The sequence below is a fragment of the Trematomus bernacchii genome, unplaced genomic scaffold, assembly GCF_902827165.1.
Source record: "Trematomus bernacchii unplaced genomic scaffold, fTreBer1.1, whole genome shotgun sequence".
Classification (NCBI taxonomy): Eukaryota; Metazoa; Chordata; class Actinopteri; order Perciformes; family Nototheniidae; genus Trematomus; species Trematomus bernacchii.
In genome coordinates this window covers 1,461,047-1,484,464 of record NW_022988097.1, presented here as the reverse complement: position 1 = coordinate 1,484,464, position 23,418 = coordinate 1,461,047, and the positions used below count along the sequence as shown (strand labels likewise).

The 23,418-nt window shown below is 39.9% G+C and overlaps 2 protein-coding genes across 2 annotated transcripts; both read left to right on the top strand.

Annotated features, from left to right (window-relative positions):
- The first annotated feature begins 119 nt into the window (after positions 1–119).
- Positions 120–11,251, top strand: cenpu (centromere protein U). Its single transcript, XM_034121049.1, has 13 exons — positions 120–272; positions 3,527–3,581; positions 4,266–4,353; positions 4,864–5,062; positions 5,157–5,229; positions 6,219–6,305; positions 6,395–6,479; positions 6,853–6,979; positions 7,086–7,164; positions 7,428–7,475; positions 7,981–8,042; positions 8,609–8,765; positions 10,782–11,251. Exons 1-13 carry the CDS (start codon positions 268–270, stop codon positions 10,866–10,868), a joined length of 1,152 nt encoding a protein of 383 aa, XP_033976940.1. The 5' UTR covers positions 120–267; the 3' UTR covers positions 10,869–11,251.
- A 1,835-nt stretch (positions 11,252–13,086) lies between these two features.
- LOC117475166 (caspase-3-like) lies at positions 13,087–23,008 on the top strand. The gene is made up of 8 exons (XM_034121314.1): positions 13,087–13,182; positions 16,889–16,957; positions 17,743–17,894; positions 19,592–19,720; positions 19,824–19,999; positions 21,546–21,672; positions 22,247–22,515; positions 22,674–23,008. The coding sequence occupies exons 2-7, from the start codon at positions 16,893–16,895 to the stop codon at positions 22,489–22,491; spliced, it is 894 nt and encodes a 297-aa protein (XP_033977205.1). The 5' UTR covers positions 13,087–13,182; positions 16,889–16,892; the 3' UTR covers positions 22,492–22,515; positions 22,674–23,008.
- The last annotated feature ends 410 nt before the right edge of the window (positions 23,009–23,418 follow it).

Below are 23,418 nucleotides of genomic sequence, written 5' to 3'. Positions count from 1 at the left end.
CACCGTATAATTAAGTGTAAACTATTATTTTGTAAAAGGAAAACTGAAGTTTTGAGATATAACTTTAAATTTAATAAATTATGACCACCCTTCAAACCCCAAGTATTTGGAATGGTACAGTCCAACAATTCAAGCATTTTGCGGGAAGCAACCTCAACATGGCGCTGGTGTGAAAGCGGCATAAGAGGAAGCAACTCGAGCTACGAAGTGTTTACAAAACAAACTTGTTGTTACTAAACTACATTACAGTCTACTACAGTCGTCTCAATGAGGTAAGACACATTATAAATTAGTTATAAGTTATAATCAGCCTCATTTTGTGTTGCTGGTATCGGCATAGCCGTAAGCTAATAACACATTAAATAATTGTTAAATGCTTTCGCGGTGAGAGTAACGTTAATGTAATTTCGATACAAATGCACGTGAAAGAAGAGGCTAATAAAAGCTTTGTCTGTTGTCAGTTTCGTTAGGAAGTTCAGAAGAGCTAAGCTATTACAATTTATTAGAAAAGCATTCATTTTTGTAGCATTTGTACGACATTTGGCGTTGCATTTAACGTATAACATGAAGGTGCTTCCTGACTGAATAGAGTGTTGTTTAAGGCTAGCCACATAGCAGCTAAACATAATGATAAACCGGTCCTGGGTGATTTGGGTCCGCATTATCACACAGCAGCCAGGAGTGGAGTCATGACACGAGCAGTAGGATGCTCAAGTGAAGTGTATTTACATCAGCAGACTGAAGTACTATTAAAAATAATAGGTAATTGATCATACGTGACAAAAACATATTAGATAAGAAGGTATTACATATACATACAATATAGAAGGGAGTTAAATACATAAAAACATATAATATTAGAGGGTATTAAATACATAAAGACATATGATAAGAAGGTATTACATTTCTAAAAAAAATACTATATGACATTTAATATATACAAACATAATATAAGAGGGTTTTGCATATATAAAATATATGATAAGAGGGTATTACATTCATACAAAAACCATGTTAAAAAGGTATTACAAATATTTAAAAAAATAGGCTAAGAAGATTACACATATAAAAACACATAATATAAATGGGTATTAAATGTATAAATCAGATAAGCCTACTGCAAAAGGGTATTGCATACACTACCAGTCAAAAGTTTGGACACACCTTCAAATTTGAAGTTTTTTGTTTATTTTAATTGTTTCTACTTTGTAGATTAATACTGAAGACATCAAAACTATGAAAGAACACATATGGAATGTGTTCTTTCATAGTTTTGACTTTTTTGTTAACTAAACTAGTTAACAAAAAAGTGTTAAATCCAGAGTATGATTTGTATTTTATATTCCTCAAAGTAGCCCCCTTTTGCCTTGATGACAGCTTTGCACACTCTTGGCTTCTCTCAGTCAGCTTCATGAGGTCGTCACCTGGAATGGTTTTCAATGAACACGTGTGCCTTGTCAAGAGTCCATTTGTGGAATGACTTGCCTTCTGAATGTGTTTGAGACCATCAGTTGTGTTGTGCAGAGGTAGGGTTAGTGCACAGTGGAAAGCCCTATTTGACTACTGTTCTAGGTTCAAGGTTCAAGGTTCTTTATTTGTCAAACAAACATAGCCACAGTGTAGTTATGTCGATGAAAATCTTGTGTCACAGGCTTCTCCAACAGTGCAACACAAAACACAGATAAACAGAAAAATATAGTGCAAGTAAATAGTAAATACAAGAAGAAAAATAGTTTAAAAAAGTGAAATAGTGCAATAAGAGTCTATATGCAAGTCATTGAAATATGATATATTAGGTAAGATCAATAATTTTTTAAGTAGCAGCCAGATGAATATTGTGGATGTTGTTTCAACAGTTCAGGTGTTTAACAGTCTTATTGCCTGTGGGATGAAACTGTCCCTGAGTCTGGTGGTTTTAGTCCGGATGCTGCGGTAACGCCTGCCAGACGGCAGCAGACTGAACAGTTTGTGGCTGGGGTGATGGGGGTCTTTTATAATCCTGAGGGCTTTCTTCCTGAGGCGCTGGGAGTAAAGGTCCTCCATGGATGGCAGCTCCGTCCTGGTGATGTGCTGTGCAGTTTTCACCACCCTCTGTAAAGCCTTACGGTTGAGGGCGGTGCAGCTGCCGTACCAGGCCGTGAAGCAGCCAGTCAGGATACTCTCTATCGTGCACCTGTAGAAGTTGCAGAGTATCCTGGAGTCCATATTGAACCTCCTCAGCCTGCGGAGGAAGAAGAGCCGCTGTCGAGCTTTCTTGGTGATGGTGGTGGTGTGAAGAGACCATGTCAGGTCCTCAGTGATGTGGACCCCAAGGAACCTGAAGCTGCTGACTCTCTCCACGTAGTCCCATTGATGGCGATGGGGGCTCAAAGCACTTCATTATGATGGAGGTGAGTGCTACTGGGCGGTAGTTGTTGAGGCTAGTGATTTCTAATCCATATTATGGCAAGAACCACTCAACTCAGTAAAGGGAAACAACCGTCCATCATCACTTTAAGAAATGAAGGCCAGTCGATCCGGAAAATGTCAAGAACTTTGAATTTATCCTCAAATGCAGTCGCAAAAACTATCGAACGCTATGATGAAACTGGCTCTCACGAGGACCCCCCCGGCAAAGGAAGAGCAAGAGTTACCTCTGCTGCAGAGGATAAATACATCAGTTACCAGCCTCAGAAAACACAAATTAAAGCACCTCAGATTAGAGCCCACATCAATGATCAAAGAGCTCAAGGAGCAGACAATCTCAACATCCACTGTTCAGAGGAGACTGCGTGAATCAGGCCTTCATGGTCCAATCGCTGCAAAGATCCACTACTGAGGATGAACAACAAGAAGAAGAGAATTGTTTGGGCCAAGAAACACAAGGATTGGACATTAGAAAGTGGAAATCTGTACTTTAGTCTGATGAGTCCACATTTGATTGGTTTGGTTCCAACCTCTGTGTCCTTGTGAGACGCAGAGAAGGTGAGCGGATGGTTTCTGCATGTGTGGTTCCCACCGTGAAGCATGGAGGACGAGGTGTGATGGTGTGGGGGGGCTTTGCTGGTGTCACTGTTGGTGATTTATTCAGAATTCAAGGCACACTTAACCAGCATGGCTACCACAGCCTTCTGCAGTAGCCAGCTAAATATCAATCATATTCTGGATGTGTTAACACTTTTCTGTTTACTAGACAATTCCATATGTGTTCTTTTATAGTTTTGATGTCTTCAGTATAAATCTACAATGTAGAAAACATTTCAATACATAAAACACTTAGAATTTGAAGGTGTGTCCAAACCTTTGACTGGTACTGTATATAAAAACTTAAAGGGGGGATATGATATATAAAAATAGGTGTGATAAGATGGTATTTCATGTAAACATATAAGATAAGGTATTACAATAAAAAGGAAAGGATATACAAATGTTAAATTATTATAAACACAAAAAATAATATTGTGTTAACTTGACACTTCAAGCCTAACTATAAGCTTGAAAAATATGTGTATTTAGGTCTTTAGTGTTGTCTCCTTTGTTTCCACAGTGCCATAAAAGGCAGAGGAGCCAAAGTGCGCACAGTAAAACAACATGAGAGCAAAGTGAGTTGGTCGATGGCCACTGTATAATTTGCCCTACTGATTTGAAGAAAAATGGTATTACCAATTTAGGCGCTTTCACACCGCAGTACTTTTCCCACAAAGGTTCATCTGTACTTAGTTCATGAGAACTCTTTAGTTCTCATGAACTAAAGAGCAGATCTCGTTCACACCGGAATAAGTCCATGAGTGAGGATTAGTCAAATGAAGCCGCTGACGTCACTTCTTCTTCTTCTGCTTTGGGTTTACTGGCAGGCCGCAAACAACTTCACGGCGTATACTGCCACCCGAAGTCCCCGGCCGGAAGTCCCCGGAGTTGGGGACTGGCTTCAGTAGAAGCTGCTGGGACTCCCTGGGCTAATGCTAATAATGCTAATGCGATAATAAAATGGCGGCTTCACAAAGCTTTTTGGGAGTTTTACGGGGCGTGGTTTGCAATCCGCCCAGCCAATCAGAAATAGGAACCTTTTTCTCCCACGAAAGTCCCTGCTCTCTAGCAGGGACAGAAAAGGGGGTAAAAAGGTTCTGATTAACTCATTTTAGTTCCGGATTTTTTTGGTGTGAACGCAACATTTCGGAACTATATCGGAACTAAAGTGGGAAAAGTACTGCGGTGTGAAAGCGCCTAATGTGATAAAATGTTTGAATGATGAAAGTTTTCTTATCCTCTGTTTTGTTGAAATCCAGAAAGGTTCGTCTAATGAGAACACAGATTCTCCCAACCTGTCAGCTATAGACAGAGCTAGCTTCCTGGAGGGACTGCAGCTAAACTATGGTAAGTCAGCTATATCATTATAAAGTGTGTGTCACTATTTCATTTAAAACATACTATTTGTCTTCGAGGGGTTAATAGGTTGGCATGTGGAGTATAACTAGCAACAGTAACAAATCTGAGAAATACCTAAAAATTCAAAGAAAAGCAAACTTAACACATTATGATTTGAAAATAAAAATGCAATAAAAGTATCATAGTGCAGTAAATAAAATGGTCTCTGTTAGTAAAGATAAAAGGAATAAACCATTTGAATTTAACAACTTTTTAATTCCAAGGATTTTTGAAAGCCCAACACAGCACTTTCATATGGTTGCTGCATTATAAATTGGAGATTAAACTTTCAAAAAAGACAAAAACAGGATATTATCTCAAACTAAAGTGGTCAATTCCAGAGAAAAAAAAGCAATCATTTACGAGACAAAAACTTGTAAACATACATCACTTGCCTTTCCAAAGTTGGAAAAACCTAATCACACCTAAGAACAATAGACTAACTCTTGTGTTTCCTAGGCAACCCTCTTCACAGCACTGCCTTGGAAGAAGATTTAAACGTCTTAGACGAGGAACAGGTGAACGGAGGAAAGGCTGGGAGAAAGGAAATTCCTCAGACGTCGAAGGCTGCTGGTAAACAGCGTGGAGCAGAGGAGAAGAGGAAGGAGGAAGAGGAGAAGAAGAAGAGGAGGAGTGCTGTAAGGACGTCTGCAGCGAGGTGAGCTCACACAGAAGTTACATCCCACTCACAGAGATCATGATGAATGTCCTGTTCTCCCATCAAAGTATTTATCTGTCTCTGTGTCGACAAGGCCGGAGAAGAATCAGCTGGTGAAGAAAGGCAAGAAGAGAAAGAGCGGGATGTCATGTGACCCCGAGCCACAGGTAAGGATGTGAACCATAAAGACTTTCTCTATTTTTATTCAGTTTTTCAAGTCTATACAATCATTGTCAATAAATGTCAATATTCTCTTTACGCCTTCTGTAGTACAATGAAAGCACACATCAATGAATTACAGTTTTTGTGGACAATACAGAGGCATTGACCTTTAAACATGCTATGAAATAAATGATGAACAAGAACAAGGTTATGGGGGTGTACCTCAATGATACTCAAACAAGGGGGGCATAGAAAAAAAAGAATAATAATAGACACAAAAATCCACTTTAGACGAATGATGATTGTACTGGTGTGACATACCTTAACCATCTTAAAAATATGATCAGCAATGAATCCACTCACCCACGGTAGCTTTTCCTGGTTGTATCCACAGTCTAGTAATGGCTTCTTGGTAGCAGCACTCACTCAATTACTGCCTACAACATCCTCAATCGGTATGTACTGCATTGTTGCTGAGCTAGTGCTGGTAAAAAAAAATGTTTTACAAATGTAAATCAATATTACCAGTATTATTCTAAGGCGAATTAATTGTATTACATATTGTAGTGTTAAATATGTTTTCTACGGTAGATTATATATACAAGCTCCTGTCCTTAACAGCTCTTTAACCTCACTTGCCAACTTTGAATTATTATACCTGTCCGCCATGGGACAGTCTGAAAACACGCAATGCATTCTGGGCTGGTTGAGTCCAGTAAGCTTATGTCTCATACGCAGACATTTTTGCTAATGTATTATACATCCATGCTTTCCTCGTGGATGCAAAATCCACATACATTCAGAGTGTATTACATACTCAAATGTACGTCAGTGTCAGTGTCTCCAATACCAAGGGTAGTGTCTGTAGTTTACAATAATTGTGATAATGTCGTTGTGAAAGTAGCATTAGATAATTAGGAAGGGAACCTTTTTGTATGAGTAGTCGAGTTGAAAAGGTATGACGATGAACTGTTTGTTGTTTTTTCCTCCTTAGGAGCAGTCTGACTCTGGTGGCGCTCAGCAGAGACGTAAGAGGGTGCTGTCCTCTGAGGAAGAGGATGTGGGAGAGGAGAGGAGCTGGGTACGGACTAACTCCTGGAGTCAGATACTTGCATCAGCAGCCAGGAATGTCAAATTAAATTGTGACTTTTTCTCATATTATTGACTCAGTGCCCAAGTACAAAGACGGCCAGGTTTTATCGTTTCGGCAGAAAGTCTTCAACGAAGAAGTCGAAAGCTAAGAAGTCTTCATCAGGTAAGAGAAAAAAGTGTTACGTTTCAACCCTGTTAAAAATAATGGTTTGACATTTTGGGAGTTATACTTATGTGCTCTGCTGTCAAGAGATGGATACGAATAATATAATAATATTAAATATAAAACAGAAATCTTTTATGGTGATCCATATTCAATATTTGCTGCATTCTGCATCCTCAATCAGTATGTACAGCAAACTGAAAAGCTGTTATTACAAATTCAACTTTTCTTTTAAGTTCTTAAGAGTATATTTGTATTCATAGCTTCTTGGCATCAAGTGGACTTTTGAGGATGTTGTGTTTCTGATATTTGATTATACATCACAACATATATTGTGCACGAGATCAACGCTAATGCCCCGGATCATTTTTAGGCAGTGCATCTCCTGAACCAGAGACGGCCAGCACTGATAAACAGAGGAAGAGGCAGAGGGGGGGCCAGGGGGGGACACAGTTGGAGGTGGTGCTGGAAGCCTTCCTGGACTTCTGTGACCAGTACAGGTAAACTCCAGTCAAATCATGTCACCACCAACACTCCTTACAGTTTAATACTTTTTATTGCAAGTTTTGCAGTTGAAGAAGTGAACCTTTTCTGTTTGTGTTTCAGGGAGTCTTTGGAGTCCAACACTTTGAAACAGTGTGTTGATTCTTTCTCCTCCAATGTGGAAAATCAGCTCTTAGAAAAGGTCAGATAACAGAATGTAGTGCAGAGTTACAACCATATTTCTAACTGTTGAGGCATTTTTCATTCACATAAGAAATGACAAAACTGTTGTAAAACAGGAAGACAGTGCTCTGTTTTTTACAGCTTTTGCATAATTATTATCTTTAGGCAAATATGCATTAATTCCACCTCATAAAATAAGCATTAAACATCAAAACAGAGGTGAAAAAAATGAATTGATATCAGGATTTTAATCAAGACATTCTTTGTGTGTTTTTCCCCCAGATCTCTGCTTCCAAGGAGCTAAAGGTTTTAAAAAGAGAAAACATAAAGGTAACTATGGCAACCAGCTTTAAGCAATGCTAACAGAATGGCTTTTGCGAAGTTGACCTATCACTTTAGTCCAGACTGAAATATGATGACAACCACGGGAAGAAGTACGATTACATTTTGCACAAGAGGTCATTGGTTGTTGGCCTTCAGTGACGTGTCGCCCAGGTCCCTCCCACCTGGCGAGTGGAGGATCCGGATTGGTGCGGTACCGGGCATGGCCCACCGATAACACCACTTGGCCCTTGAGACAGAGACTATATTTTTTGAAAATATCTTTATTTAACCAAAGAACATCTGGTGTTGTGTTGCTTCCCCTTCCCTTAACGAGCTGGGATGTAACAGAAACCAATCAGATAACAGATTGTTATAGTAGCACAGGCAAGCAGGGGAGGTAACCATTTAAACAAAACTAACTTGTTGTTTTTCTCCCAAGGCCCGGCGCCCTACCTTGCAGTGAGCAAAGAGCAAATCTCTTAAAGCGTCCCATTATGCTTTTTGTGGTCAGGTGGCTTCCTCGATCCGTACAAAGACACAGAGACTGTTGGAAGCCAAAAATGAGCTGATGAGGTGAGAGGCGGTTCAGATGCACCAACACATCAGTTTTCATTCTGATTCCTGTTAAATGTTATAGTCTAAAAGATTAAAAATATTCCCTTTGAAAGAATCTAGTAATAAAAACCGTTATGATTTCAACAGTGAGGTCCATCATTTGCACATAAATGTATTTTCAGTGATATTTTCAGTCAGCTCTTTTTTTAATTCTTATCCAAGTCTGTTTTTTGTTCATTTCAAATACTGAAAAAACAAACATAGAATTACAAGTATTTTTCAATTTTTTTGTGGAATCAAACGGATCCCACTTACCCTACGACGACAAAAAGACATGGTCACGGTATAGAAAATAAAGATACGAATAGTAATTTTAATGCGTATTATTAATTTAAATATTTCAACATAAAAATAATCCTGTATAAATGGATATAACAGGGGAAATAAAATACAGAAAAATAAGAATACATTTGTAAATAAAAAAACTGAAACAGGGTGAAACCTATGTTCTTTAAACTACCTTTACTTCCTGTTAAGGTTACTTCCATCCTTAACTCACAATGACTCCTCTTTTGATTGGTCAGGGGGGAGAGGCAGGTGTGTTTGCTGCAAAAGGAGAAATCTGAACTTAAAGCACGACTAGCTGATCTGAGACGAGGCCAAGCCTTCCTGCACGACATCAGAGAGCTCAACACACAATACCTGGACTACCGACGCAAACACCCCAAAGAAAAAGAGATGGTATACACACAACTTTAGCAAATCAACCTACATTTATTTGTAATTGATGTTTTTTAAAGCCTTTTAGAGGGGCCCTATAATGCCTTTTGGATGTTTCTCTTTCCTGTAGTGTGTTATATCGATTTCTCTGCATGTAATGCCGCGTTTCCACTACACGGCCTCGCTCGGCCCCGCTCGGTATGGCTGGGCCTCGTTAGGACTGGCTCACTTTATGGCGCATTTCCATTACAGTTTAGGAACTGGGGCAGTATCTATAGTAACGCAGTGTAGGCGGAGCCGTGACGTCATCTTCAATGAGAACCCCAGAAAAACAACACAGCCGTTAGCTGTTAGCACTCAGAGCTCACAGCTCCTCATATATGTTCAGAAACTAGACAAAAGTTAAACAAGTACAAACCACAGACTGCCTGTGTCATGGCGAATACAGTCGCTGCTTTATTTATGTCTGTATAGGCCGTTGTTGTGAGTGTGGACGGTTGGAGCATATACTGCGTTAGCTTAGCCAATCTCCATTTAGAAAACAAGCATTTTAAAAGGTTTTTCGCCTGCCGTCTGTCTGCAGACTTGTCAAAGCATTAATTCATGGTTTTTACTAACCGGTATCAGTATGTTGTTACTTCGGCATCATTTTGAAACGTGTATTACAATTAAATCACGGTCAAATATGTCCATCTTGTTGTAGTTGTTGCCCCCTTACCAGCGATGCTCTCTCTAGTTTAGCATACTCAGCCCGACTCAGCCTCGTTGTCTCTGGCCCTGGCCCCACGATTTTATGAGGCCAGAAAAACTGTGAATTAGGACCCGCCGGCCGGTACTAGGCCAAGTGGAAACGCAACCAAAGACGGGCCGCTGACATCACAGCCCTCTTAAACCGGGCTGCGGGCTGTAGTGGAAACGCGCCATAAATGGTCTGCAAAGGCTAAAATGTTAACTTTTCTCTTCCGCCCCCCCCCTGCATGAAACGCCTCCATTAGACTTCTTTCTTACTTCTTTAAGATAGTGACATCACTACGTAACACTTCCACTTCTATTGGCTAGCGCACCAACACATTGTATGTGATAGGCTAAGGCCACATTTACACGGAGACGAAAACGAACCGATGTCGATATCAAAAAACTCTTCCGTCCACACGGAATCGGCTCAAGAAACGTGTCCGTCCACACGAGACCGCTCAACTCGCTGGAGACGCTGTAGTACATATGCCTGTAAGTGGCGCTGTACTTCCGCCACAAAATACACCAAAAGCAGCGAAGAAGACCCCCCGAGCATGGTTGCCATGGTTGCCTGGTTGCCCTTCTGATTATTTTCCGCGGTGGATTTAGCAACATGTAGTTCATGTAGTTCTCCATGTCCACTTGTTGCTGATGGTTGTGGTAGAGGAGCTGTAGATTTTGCACTAACATCTGTAGCATGGTCAGTAGCATCTGGAGCATGAAAGCAACCCTGTGATCCGCCATTGTTGTTGGCGAAACACATCATCAATGACGTGGGTGACGCGGGGGTGAGCAGCAGAGGTGGGGAGAGGTGGGGCTATGGTGTCATCGTTATCAGGAAATGATCGTATAGGACGTACACACAGAGCCGTTTGGCCCCCCAGAGCGTTTCGTCCGCAGATTTACCCACCTTGGGAGCTGTTATCGTTTGAGGCCTCCGTTTCCGCGGTTCCGTTACGGCCTCGTGTGAACGAACCGTCCATACGATAGAGAACTGTAGCGGATACAACCCGTTTCGTCTCCGTGTAAACGTGGCCTAAGTGGTAGGACATCTCTAAGCGGTTGATCAATCACAACAGAGCCAGTCAGCTAACCAATCAGAGCAGACTGGGCTCTGGTTTCAGACAGAGGGTGAAAAGAGGTGCTGCAGCACATGCAGTACGAGAAAAATAAAGAGCTTTTTGAACATTAAAGCATGGAGACATGTCACAGTAGAGGCTCAACATACAAATGTGAGCATAATAGGGCCCCTTTAATATAACTGTGACTGACACTCCTTTCCTTCTTCCCCCTCTCCTGCAGTATGGTGCCTCCAGCTTGCCAGCTCTGCTATTGGAGGCCAAGAGTATTCAGGCAGAAGAACTTCAGCCAAAAGGAAACAATGAATAAGAACAAAACTCAGAAATAATGCACTATACCCCACACACAGACATTTCTTAAACCAGTAAATGGAAAAGCGACATCATTTATTTTTGTGTTTATGCGATTATTTAGTTTGGCCACTGGTGGAGATAAATGTAACGGTGGGAGAAAGAAGGAAGGAAACGTAGAGGATCCCCAGATCGAAATATAATCTTGTTCGGTAACCTTACTAACCACATTAAAATACCTTGAACCACTTGCAGGAAGTTTTGGTTTTGGTTATGTGGTTTACTGGTTTTGTGTTCAAAGTCATGTTTTAATTCTTCTAAATCATCTTTAAATGTAAATGTTACAGTACCCTACATTTAAAGTGTTACTCCATCCAAAATAAAAAAACAGGTGTTTCTCCAGATGTCCTAACTTCTCTTTCTTAGAGCTGAATGCCTACTTCAATAGAAAATTCAAAATTGAGAAAAAATACTGTTTCATACTGGATTTAGATTTTGGGTAATACGAACCTTCCTTCTATTGCATGTCGTGTTTGATAGTTATGTTGAGCATACTGCGCTATAAACCTCTGTGATAATATAGAGTATGTGGTAAGTGCGTCACTGTAATATTTCGGACAAAATGTAACAAAATATAAGTGGACCTCTGTCTGACACTTAACCATTTCAGTGTCTCCAGCATTTCAGTTACTCTGGTTCTGTAGGAGCACTGCAGTGCACATCGTGCTGCCTTATTGTTGTGCTACTTGTAATTTGTATAAGTCTTTTTCTGCAGCACTAGACCAAATAACCAAACAATAATCAAGCTGCAACAGAACCAATGCATCCAAAACCTAGTGGCAAATATTTTACAATTCTTTTTACAAGTGACACACCCCTTCCCATTTTACATACATATTGCAATATTATGGGAAAACTCAAAAGTAATGATTTCATTTCTTAAAATACTAACACAGTATTCCGAGAAAGCGTCTCATTATATCGACAAGATATTTTCCTTTCATCACATTGGTGTAGATACACCCATTCTTGCCTACACACAAGCAAGGCAAGAATGGGTACACACAACAGAAGACAATATAATTAATCACATGCAATTTAACAATAATTTCTTAAACCAAAATGCGAAAGTTATGTCCCTTGAAATCCTGAATCCAAAAGTTTGAAATCTACAAACCACATTAGTTGAAGCTAGGTAAACAGAAACTGCCTTCTTTTCAGGTTCATAACTGTAACAACATGTGAGTCCAAGTGTGTACAGAGAGAGTATTGAGAAGCAACTCATGAGTTTATTTTTGAGCCATTTGACTTCTGCACCAGAAGGTGACAGCATAGTCCCAGCAAGTTTATTTGATGTCACGTACAGTCTATAGTTACATCTCACAGGGCTGCTTTTCCTGGAAAATAATTTTGTTTTAAGGTTGAACTCTCTGTATTTATTTCTAACTGGTCTAAAATAATTGTGCATTAAGACCGATGAAAGGCTTTGAACCTGTTTTCTACTGGGTTTGGTATACTATAAAAATAGGAATGATTAACAGTTCATCAGGATGGTTGTTGTAAATCGGTGGTGACATGTTGAGCATGCAGCCTAGATGAAGCCAGAGGAAAATATCAAATGTAGTTAAGAAGTCCTTTAATGAATCAAAAGACCTGAAAAATGTACACTATTTCAGGAAGTGAAATTATTACAACTGCATGTTTAATTAGGAACATATTTGAATCACAAACTGCAATGGTGCAGTTTTGTAAAGAGGCTACCAAAAAATTGCCAACTGAAACATGTAAAATAAATAAATAAAATGCACTTTGGTCTTGTGGTTCCAACGCACATCTACAAAACAACAGTTCAGCGCAGGCTGATATAGTGAAAACAGCTTCCAAATAACTACAGTTAGGTGTCGGACACACACGCACGCACGCACGCACTGACAACCTGATTTGACAGACTAATTAAACTTTTTAATTTGTGCGTTTTTCTTCACAAAGTTATATAGTAGGTTGTATTTCTGGAGATGAATTGTTTTAAATACGATGTAAATTATATATTTTTTATTTGAAAAGGTGCATTAAATGTGCATGCTCATAAAATACTGTAGTTTCAGTTTCTCCATTCTTTAAACATGTTCTGACACGACAAGAGATTGGTCGTCACGGTACCGGACAGATTTCTAAGCCAATGAACTGCTCCCTATGGTCAAGGTGCGCGTAGTTTCTCCTGCCCACATAGGGAGGGGCGTTCCTGATGGGCTGAAAGTTGAAGAACTGTTTGACATTTCCTTATACTCTAATAATAGTAGAGACGGCTGGGGACTAACGACTTACACAAAAAGGTAGGTTTATTTAAAAAAAAAAAAACAATACAATATATAGATATATCATTAGTTTTAATTCACATTTTGACGAAGCTTGACTTTTGTCGAGTCTGCTGTGGTTAACAGGGCTTGTAAACCCGGCTGTAGTATACGTTTTTGTTTACGGGAAACTTAACTTACTTCGGGTACTACCTGACATAAACAACTCTTTGTCGGTAGGTTAATGTTCATTCTGAAGTAGCAGGCAGTTGTGAATTCATTTGGTGTTTTAAAAATAAATGCAAGTGCGTTAAACCATAGTAGCCTCTGTTATGACAGATATTCAAAGTTTGGTTTCACTGGTGCTTTTAATCCAGTATACTTGCTCGTTAGCTAGTTACAGCAAACATGCTCTATAACACGTTTACCGTTGTCATGTAATGTACTGTCACTTCTTCAGCGTACACAACACTCCTCAGTCGAAATAAAGCGTTTATATAACATTAACTTTTTAATGAATATTCCCTTACAGGTGCTTTTTCTGCGGTATGATTTATCAGTGACTCAAGTGGGTTTAAATTACAACACTCAGTTAATCATTCCCGCTTTTTACTGGCTCTGTTTGGTCAATGCAGTTTCGCTATGAGCTACCTCCTGACGTTAAAGGTGGGGTAGGTATGCTGCGTTCACACCGGACGCGATGCGATGTTTGGGGGCGGCGCGATTACATGTAAAGTCAATGCAGAGACGCGGACAGACGCGAATTCGCTCCGACGGCTCGCATGAAGCGGTGGACGCGGCGCGAATCACGCGATTGAGGCGATTGAACGGTGCCGCGTTAAACGCGAGAGTTCAATTTTTTCAACTCGAGCGTCAAATTCACGTGACGCGTTCTCGCGGAAGCCAATCAGCGGTGAGGATCTCAGCCTGCCGTCACTGACGTGCAACCAGAAAACATCAGCCGTTAGCTGTTAGCAGTTAGCACACAGAGCTCACAGCTCCTCATATCTGTTCAGAAACTGGACAAAAGTTAAACAAGTACAAACCACAGACTGTCTGTGTCATGGCGAATGCAGTCGCTGGTTTATTTATGTCTGTAGGCCGTTGTTATGAGTGTGGAATGAGCATATACAACGTTAGCTTAGCCTGGTCGACCCGATCTTCATTCAGAAAACAAGCATTTTAAAAGGTTTTTCTCCTGCCGTCTTGTCTGCAGACTTGTCAAAGCATTAATTCATGGTTGTTACTAACCGGTATCAGTATGTTGTTACTTCGGCATCATTTAGAAACGTGTATTACAATTTAATCACGGTAAAATATGTTCATTTGTTGTAGTCGTAGCTCCCGAGCCAGCGCGTCTTGTTTGAATGATGCGAGTAAACACAGCTGGCAGCCGCGGTGAAACTCCAGCGTTTAGAGCGATGCGATAGGAGCGATTAGAGCGAAGCGAATAGTCGCATCGCGTCCGGTGTGAACGCAGCATTAGGTAATTTTGGAGAAACCAGCTCGAGTGCGCTAGAATTTGAAAATACACAACCGGAAAAAATCTGCCACTTCCTTACAGAGCCCCTCCTCCAACACACACGATCGTGCACATGACCAATGAGGGCACGAGATAAGTTTGTGCACAGATGGAAGGCTGACAGGCAGGTCGGCCATCCAGTTATTTTAGACGGGCCGGTTCAGATGATTGGTCGTGCTTTTTACAGCGCCACGGCTTCCACAGATGAAATGTTTTAATGTATTTATTGTCAAAGCATTTAAAAATATTCATGGCTATCGGGATGTTAACAGCATTCCATGGAAAATAACAAAAAGTGTTTCTGAAATAAATTACATACCCCACCTTTAACAGTATTATATTGCGATATTCATATCATATATTACAGGATGCATCAGCTCCAGTGGTGTAGAGTAACTAACTAAGTAGATGTACTCAAGTACTGTACTTAAATACAATTTTGAGGGACTCAATGTTTTGCTTCTTTCACTACAAGTCAGATGTAAATCGTGTACTTTTATTCCTCTACATTTATTTATTACCTTTAGTTACTTTACAGATTTTGTTTAATGATGTGAAATATAATCAACACTTAAACAAAACTTTAGTTACACCTGGAATAAATTCACAAGCTAATTTAAACTAGCTGCACCTTTACCTACTTAAATCACATATAATATATATTATAAGAAAATGGGCCAATCTCCATAATGAGTACTTTTACTTTCGGTACTTTAAGTATTTTTTTATGCTTATACTTAAGTACTTTTAGTTGAGTAACATTTGCAATGCAGGACTTTTACTTGATATGAGTACTTCTTCCACCTCTGATCATAATAAGTTGGACACATTTGGGGGGGTGGGGGGGTGCTAGTGACTTGTCCGACCGGCCCACTTCGGTACCGGCCCTGTATGCAGGATTTCCTGTTGTGTATTATAGAAGGGTGGAGATGTCTTTACATCAAACATGTACTTTTTTGTTTTATGGATGGGACACGAGCAGAGGCTATTTCATACGGAAAAGGCCAAATATTTATGAAAGATTTAGCTAATTCTGCCTCGATATGGGGTGACTTATGCGGCTTTCACACCAGCGCTTTTCCCTTTCTAGCTCCTAGCGAGAGCTTTTCTGGTTCAGCTCCGGTTTCCCTTTTCAGCTCCCGCTCTGTTCACACCGCCCAGAGCTGCCGAGAGATTTTCTCCCACAACAACAACGGGCCGGGGACTGCGTCGGGTCGATGATCGTGTTGCTTTTAATCATACGAAGCCAGATTAAATTAAATAACGACTTCTCCAACCTTATACTTTTCTCCAGAGTGCCGTGGTTCATTGTTTATTAATGTGTTTCAGCGGCATTTACCGACCGCTGCAGTGCTGGCTGCTCTTCCACAGGAGTTTATTCTCCCGTTAGCTCCGGGTTAGCTCACACGGCTCTAAAGTATTCACTGTCTGACTGTCACACAAGCAGCTGATACATATCCCCAGTTCCCCTTAAGTGAATGTGTGTCAGTCTGAATTTACGCTGTTTGGCATCACAACGCTGTTATGAAAGTTTCTCTGGTATAACATGGGTGATGTTAGCATAGCAACCGAAGCTAAACTGACTATTTGCTAAGCCGTTTTCTCCAGGCACTTTTTACCGGCGTATTTTTCATTATGATTCTACTTGTGATAGTCGGACATGACAACCTGTACAGCCCATGTATTAATTCCATCCGATAGCTGCTATAATAACAAACAAAACGTCTGCCTGCTCTCCACAATGATCAATAACAGCGAACGGATGGTCAAAGTAAGGTTTCCTGCACGCCTCGACGTAAGAGACGCCGCGTCATAGCTCCAAAGCTCTTGCCTCTGGACCGACAATTTTTTGGAGCTGGAAGTGAACCGCATTCCGGAGGTATGACGCGCCGCCGCTGCGGTGTGAACAGGAAAAACCGGCGCTTTTCAGGCTCTAGCTCCCAGCAGGAGCTGGAAAAGCGCCGGTGTGAAAGGGGCATTACTACCTTGGCTAAACTATTTCCTGGAGGGAAAACCTGTATTGCTTTAAACACTTATTTTTCTAATAAATTACAATGTTCAAAATGTCATTATCAGTTTTTATTTCTAAATGATGTTATCTATCCAGTTTCCTTCGGGGTGTGGTAGTCATTCTTATTTGCTAGAAAAATACTAATTGTTTAATAATGGTATGTTTCCATTGTATTTATTTTCTGACCTCTGCCTCTGAATTTGTGCCTGTAGGAGCATGGCTGACGGAGACATGCAGAGTGCTGAGGACAATGTGGACGCCATAAAATTGTTTGGAAAAAGGTAATATTTGTACACTGATGTTACTATATAGTAAAATTGTGCCTCTTTGTTCCCGTTTTGTGACTTATTTTCCTTTTTGTATTCCCCTTTTAATAACATTTGAATCCCTTCATGTCTCTTTGCAGCTGTATTATCTCTCCTTGAAGTCTCTTTAAAGTGATTTTGTTTCTCTGTGAAGTATTTTTTGTCTCTTTGAGGTCTTTCTGTGTCTCTGTAACGTATTTGTAACTCTCTGATGTCGTTTTGTGTCTCTTTGTAGTATTTTTTTGTCTCTTTGAAATCTGTTGTTTCTCTGTGAAGTCTTTGTAACTCTTTAAATGTGTTTTGGTGTCTCTTTGAAGTCTTTTTTGTCTCTTTAAAATATGTTTGTGTCTCTTCGAAGTCTTTGTAACTCGTTAAAATTATTTTGTGTCTCTGAAGTATTCTTTGTCTGTTTAAAATCGTTTTGAGTCTCTTTGACGTCTTTTTAACTCTTTAAAGTCGTCTTTGTAGTATTTCTTTGTCTCTCTGTAGTTGCTTTGTGATTATTTTGAGTCTTTTTCTGTACGTAGCTCTTTTAGTTTCATTCTGTTCGTGAAGGCCAAGAAGTAAGTGTGTGTGTGTGTGTGTGTGTGTGTGTGTGTGTGTGTGTGTGTGTGTGTGTGTGTGTGTGTGTGTGTGTGTGTGTGTGTGTGTGTGTGTGTGTGTGTGTGTGTGTGTGTGTGTGTGTGTGTGTGTGTGTGTGTGTGTGTGTGTGTGTGTGTGTGTGTGTGTGTGTGTGTGTGTGTGTGTGTGTGTATTTTTAGGTTGGGTGCAAAGCCTGCAGGCAGCAGTGAGACTCCTGAGGAAACTGACTCTGCCCCCCGCAGCCATAGTGACCCTTACCGCTACAAGATGGACTATCCCTGCATCGGAACCTGTCTGATCATCAACAACAAGAACTTCCACCCATGCACAGGTAGATACACCCTTTCTACAAACCCTTTCTTTTTCATTTCATAGTCACTTGCACTCAATGTTCTGCATTTTTAATAATGTACACAACAAACGTAAAATAAGTATAAAAAAGGTCTTCTCTGATGGACTTGTACCAAATCTCCCCCTCCGTAGATTTATATAAAAAAAAGAAACGATTGAAAGCCTCCACCCTGTCACATCTTCACCTTTAGTAATTTACTAAAATGTCAAATTAGTTAGTGTTTCGCCATTTTCTGTTACATTACACACAATTAGACAAAAGTCTACGGAAGCCCTTCGAGGCAAGAAAGACAAAGAAAAAATCAGGTGAACCATTTTCTAATTTACATTACATTTGTTTGTGACTAATGCTGCGTTCACACCGGACGCGATGCGATTTTTGGGGGCGGCGTGATTACATGTAAAGTCAATGCAGAGATGCGGACAGACGCGAATTCGCTCCGACGGCGCGCATGAAGCGGTGGGCGTGGCGCGAATCACACGATTGAAGGGGATCGCGTCAAACGCGAGAGTTCAATTTTTTCAACTCGAGCGTCAAATTCACGTGACGCGTTCTCGCGAAAGCCAATCAGCGTTGGGATTCCCTCTGACGTCCCTCTGACGTCCCTCTGACGTCCTGCTGTTGATCAGTTATAAAGATGGAAGAGATAATCGTTGTGGCTGTGAGTGGGTTCCCGGAGATTTACGATACAATGTCGTATATCTACCGGGACCGCAACAAAAAGGATCTGGCTTGGAGGAGAATAAGAACCCAGACACGACGGCGTTTGTTGCTACTACTGTTTGTAGGACTTCCACAGAAGGTACAAAGCAGCAATAGTTGTTATATCCTCCACAGTCAAGGACAGAAATAACCAAAACGATCTTGCATGGAAGTGTAAACAACCTCAACTGTCCGTCAACGGCGCGGCGCGTCAACGGCGCGGCGCGTCAACGGTATGTCTGTTTTGAATGACACGATAAAACAAACTGCAAGCCGCGGTGAAACTTGAGCGATTGGAGCGATGCGAATATTCGCATCGCGTCCGGTGTGAACGCAGCATTAAACAAATGTGGAAAAAAGCATTTTCCTTCTATCATGTTATATGTAATTATATATCACAGAAATGGTACATAACAGAATACATAAGAAATGTTTAAAAGGAACATACCGTACTTTCTCACATTTGATTATTTTATTTGCATCATATGGGAACACAAAAGACTCAAACCAGTAAAACAAAACAAAATGGAAGCTAAAATGTCCCTGAGAACAATCATTTCTAGTGTTACGGTTCTTACACATCCTTTTCCAGCTACGTATTTCCAGCTTCACTCGTTTCCATTTTTGCCCAAATTACTTTACTTTATATTTACCGTATATACCGCCATATTCCCCATAATTGTTTTTCAAAGTTCCTTTTCTCCCACCTGGCAAACAGCAAATCCTTTTATATTTCACATGTTTCAAGTCTTACACAATAGAGAAAACAATTAATTTATAATAAAAACATGGATCTCAAAGCTTCTATAACAGAGAACAAAGAAACGTAGGCAGCATAAACTATATTCTCTTAGGTCTACAAAGTAAAACTCTAATTTTAGCTGTCCACATTTTTAGTATGAGTTGAAAATGTTAATTTCATATCAAAGTAATCCCGTCCCTGGACTGCTCTACTTGTGTTTATGTCTCTCTAGGGATGAAAGCTCGTAACGGGACGGATCTAGATGCTGCCGCTGCCATGAAGACCTTCTCTGAGATGGGTTATAAGGTCCAGTTTGCCAATGATCAGACCGTGAAGGAGATGAAAACACTGTTGTGTAATGGTAACAGAAACTACAGTGTTTCATTCATTCCAAACTACCACTGTGTGAAATAAAAATCTGACAAGTTTACTCTTGTCTTGTTTTTTCTCGCTTGTGCCTCTAGCATCCAAGGCGGACCACAGTCAAAATGCATCATTTGCTTGTGTGTTGCTGAGTCACGGAGATGACGGGGTGATATACGGTATCGACGGCTGTGAACTGCTTGAGGAACTGACAAAGCACTTTAAAGGAGATCGCTGTAGGGATCTGGTGGGGAAACCCAAGCTCTTCTTCATACAGGTGAGAAATAAACAAAGTGACACAAACCTGTTTTACCGGTACCGTCTCTTGCCACATAAGTCGTTGAAATGCTACCAAGGCTGACACTGATTTGACATAAAAACATTTTTATATCCGGGATTTATAAGTTATGCCTACACACAGGTAAAGAAATAAACAAAAACATCTTGAATAACGTCTTTAGCTAACAAGATGCATTTTTTTAAATCAACAAATAGCCCATTTGTGAATATATTATATGTCTTATTAAAGCACTTGCTAAAAATTGGCTAAATGAAACTACGAAACATCATCACGCCGAACATTAGCTGCCTTCAGCTTAGCAATGTGGACGTGACCTCATGTGACTGTGGTCTGACTTTTTACTTCTGGTGATTGCATTTAGGCTTCACAAACATAAAGGTCGGGTAAAGATATGGAGATTATCCTGCTAAAAAAAGTCTTATGAAAGCTAGTTTGCCACAGAGCTTAGTCTCTGCAATATCTCAAAAGCGAATGGAAGATCCCATTGTATTTTAGTCTAGCGAACTTGTGCGATTCTAACTTCCTGGCATCCTAAAATATATCATACCTGTACCACTCTATAAAAGCTCAGTACAGCTTACTTTTTCCATTTTAACCTTTAACAATAAAATATACATTTAAATTCACAAAGTTATTTGGCTAACACAGAAGAGTTTTCCAGTTTATCTTTGGGAATTCAAAGAAGGAACCTTCACTAGCTGTTCATGCAAAGTAATGCAAACGAGGCTCTCTCTCGGGGGGTTGTGTTGGAAAAAGCCTGCAACAAAAACTGCCCCTGCTAACATTCATTACAGCAGAATTTGCTCCTTGGTTTAGTATCAGGATCGTCCCTATTGGCCGAATAAAAACAGGCTAAATATCCAAGTCAACCAAAACACTGTAAAATGTATCCCTCTCATATCTGCACTCTGCAATTATATAACAAGATTCAGCTGTTCAAAACGTAGATAGTTTGCAATCCAAGCAAAGAGAACAAGGAAGTTCTGTTTTTCAAACTTTTGGAAATCCAGACCAAATGTGGTTTTCCCTTTTTAAAGTTCTACTAAGTAAGGGATAATGTGCGTGAGCCAGTCATTAATAAAAAAATAACACTGACCGGTTGAGCAGGATCAAGACGCGGAGCAGAGGGTTTTGAAAATCGCCTCAAAATAATGATTTTTTTTTAATGATTTTATTGATATAAAAAATACTGTATTGCTTCCGATAAGAATAAATGATCAGCAGCACTGAACAAGGTTTTCTGTAACTGTCCAAGTCTGTTCACATTTTATTTTCCATCACCAGTCTTGAAACACTGCCAGAGCTTTAGTTCCTGTCTGTCTTCTGCTGATTTCTCTGACGTCAAGTATTCCACTGTCTTACCTGACGAAGGAAAACTAAGTAAATAAGAACACTGGTTGTTATAGCAGCTGTAAACCACATGCAGTGTTTACAGAGCTTCTGTAGCACCATGAAACACCATCACACTTAATGTACATCTATTAATGGTAACATATGCACCTGTGACCCCTGTCCTCTGCAGGCGTGCCGTGGGTCGGGCCTGGATGATGGATCCTGCATTGAGGCGGACAGTGTGGATTCCCAATCATCATCATCTGAGAGGATTCCAGTGGAGGCAGACTTCCTGTATGCTTATTCCACTGCTCCAGGTAACTTCAAACAGAAGTGTTAGAAAAGTCAAATGGATTATAAGGGCCATTTTATTTCAAATAATATATATATGTTGGAGGGGGGGGGGGTAATATTATGAGAGAAAACTCAGATTTTCAATGATTTAAATCTAAAAAATACATAGGATGTAATATAGGATATGGTAAAAAAATAAAACATAGGAAATAATTCAGATTTTATCACAAAAACTCCATACCATCGTAATTTGATGGACTTTGTAGAAACATAGCTGTGAATTTAACTATTTAGAAGAAAGCAACACGGTGAAAAAATATTCAAGTTCTGCTCTCATGAATGTACAACTTTAATCGTCTCCTTTTATTTTTGTATCACCTGGCGCTATAATTATTATTAATAACATTTCCTACAATGGCCATTATACGCCGTCATAGTTAAATACTTCTTGTCCTGCTATCATTTCCTGCCTTTATGCATTATTTTCATTAAAAGACACACTGTCTGATACCTGTATAAAGCTGGTCTCCTGTCAGAATGAATTGGCACTACAGTGTGTGTGCGCCTTGTAATCAGAGTGTTCACACTGTCCTTCAGGCTACTACTCATGGAGGAACCAAAGCAACGGCTCTTGGTTCATGCAGTCTCTGTGTGAGATGCTGCAGAGATTCAGCGGAGAGCTGGAGCTCATGCAGATCATGACCCGGGTCAACCGCAAGGTGGCGCTGCACTTTGAGTCCTCCTCCAACTTGCCGGGGTACAGCGGGAAGAAGCAGATCCCCTGCATCGTCTCAATGCTGACCAAAGACTTCTACTTTCCTAAAAAGATAGAGCGTTCTTAACTACAATCAGAGTCTAAAAACCAGGTATTACTTATTTTTACCGAAAAGAAAATACGGCATCCAAGAGAGTAGATCTCTTGGATGCCGTATTTTCTTTTCCATTTTCTATGTCCATTGTCTTAAAACACTGCCAGAGCCTTGTTCGATTAACAACATTAAAACGACTGGACCTCTTTCCACAGATTGATATGACAGCACTGTAGTCCCTTCTTCAGAGCGTCGTCCTGAGCAAAGGTCTGTTAGCAGAAAGATTAACCTCTGGAATGTCCAAATTGACCAATCAGAATCAAGTCTTCAACTGAGCTGTGTAATAATGAGCATTAACTTTCTTATATGATTTTTTTTTAGTGTTTAGTTTTAGAAAACGTTTTTACTTCCTGTGGTGCAGTAAAGGGTGTTGGGAACATTATCAGTGATTTCACACTAAAACATAAACAGAAGCCTGGAAATGTGGACTTCTTTTATAATAGCATTAAACTGTATATTTAAGGATAAACAATGAGTTTACAACATACAATGTGTCTGCGTTTTAACAGTTTTTGAATGCAATCAATACACAAGCACAAATGGATCATCATAACATTTCAGGCAATGGCATTAAAAAGAAAAAAACAGGAATTACACAGGAATTATTTTACGGAGCAAACACTTAGTTTTACATTTAGTACATCAACAAAACAATATTAATTAATATAATATTTATATTATTTATATGTTTTAAGAAATACATTTTTCAGCATCTAGAAAGTACCTTTTATGCAGAACAACAATATGATGAAATTAAAGAAAAGATTATAAGAATTCCTGTAAGTCAAAAATAATAACTTAATTTGTAAAAGTAATGACAGTATCTAAAAAAATAACAAGAAACTCGTTTTGAGATAATGACCCGAGAAGTTTCTCATTATAATGACTTGCAGGTAGGCC

Bases quoted from the DNA above. Each gene is read 5' to 3' on its own strand.
- cenpu (XM_034121049.1), top strand. The intron at 5,230-6,218 runs GTAAGGATGTGA...TTTCCTCCTTAG, and splicing joins CATGTGACCCCGAGCCACAG to GAGCAGTCTGACTCTGGTGG. The intron at 6,306-6,394 runs GTACGGACTAAC...TTATTGACTCAG, and splicing joins TGGGAGAGGAGAGGAGCTGG to TGCCCAAGTACAAAGACGGC.
- LOC117475166 (XM_034121314.1), top strand. From the start codon at position 16,893: ATGGCTGACGGAGACATGCAGAGTGCTGAGGACAATGTGGACGCCATA. The intron at 17,895-19,591 runs GTAGATACACCC...ATGTCTCTCTAG, and splicing joins GAACTTCCACCCATGCACAG to GGATGAAAGCTCGTAACGGG. The intron at 20,000-21,545 runs GTGAGAAATAAA...TGTCCTCTGCAG, and splicing joins CCAAGCTCTTCTTCATACAG to GCGTGCCGTGGGTCGGGCCT.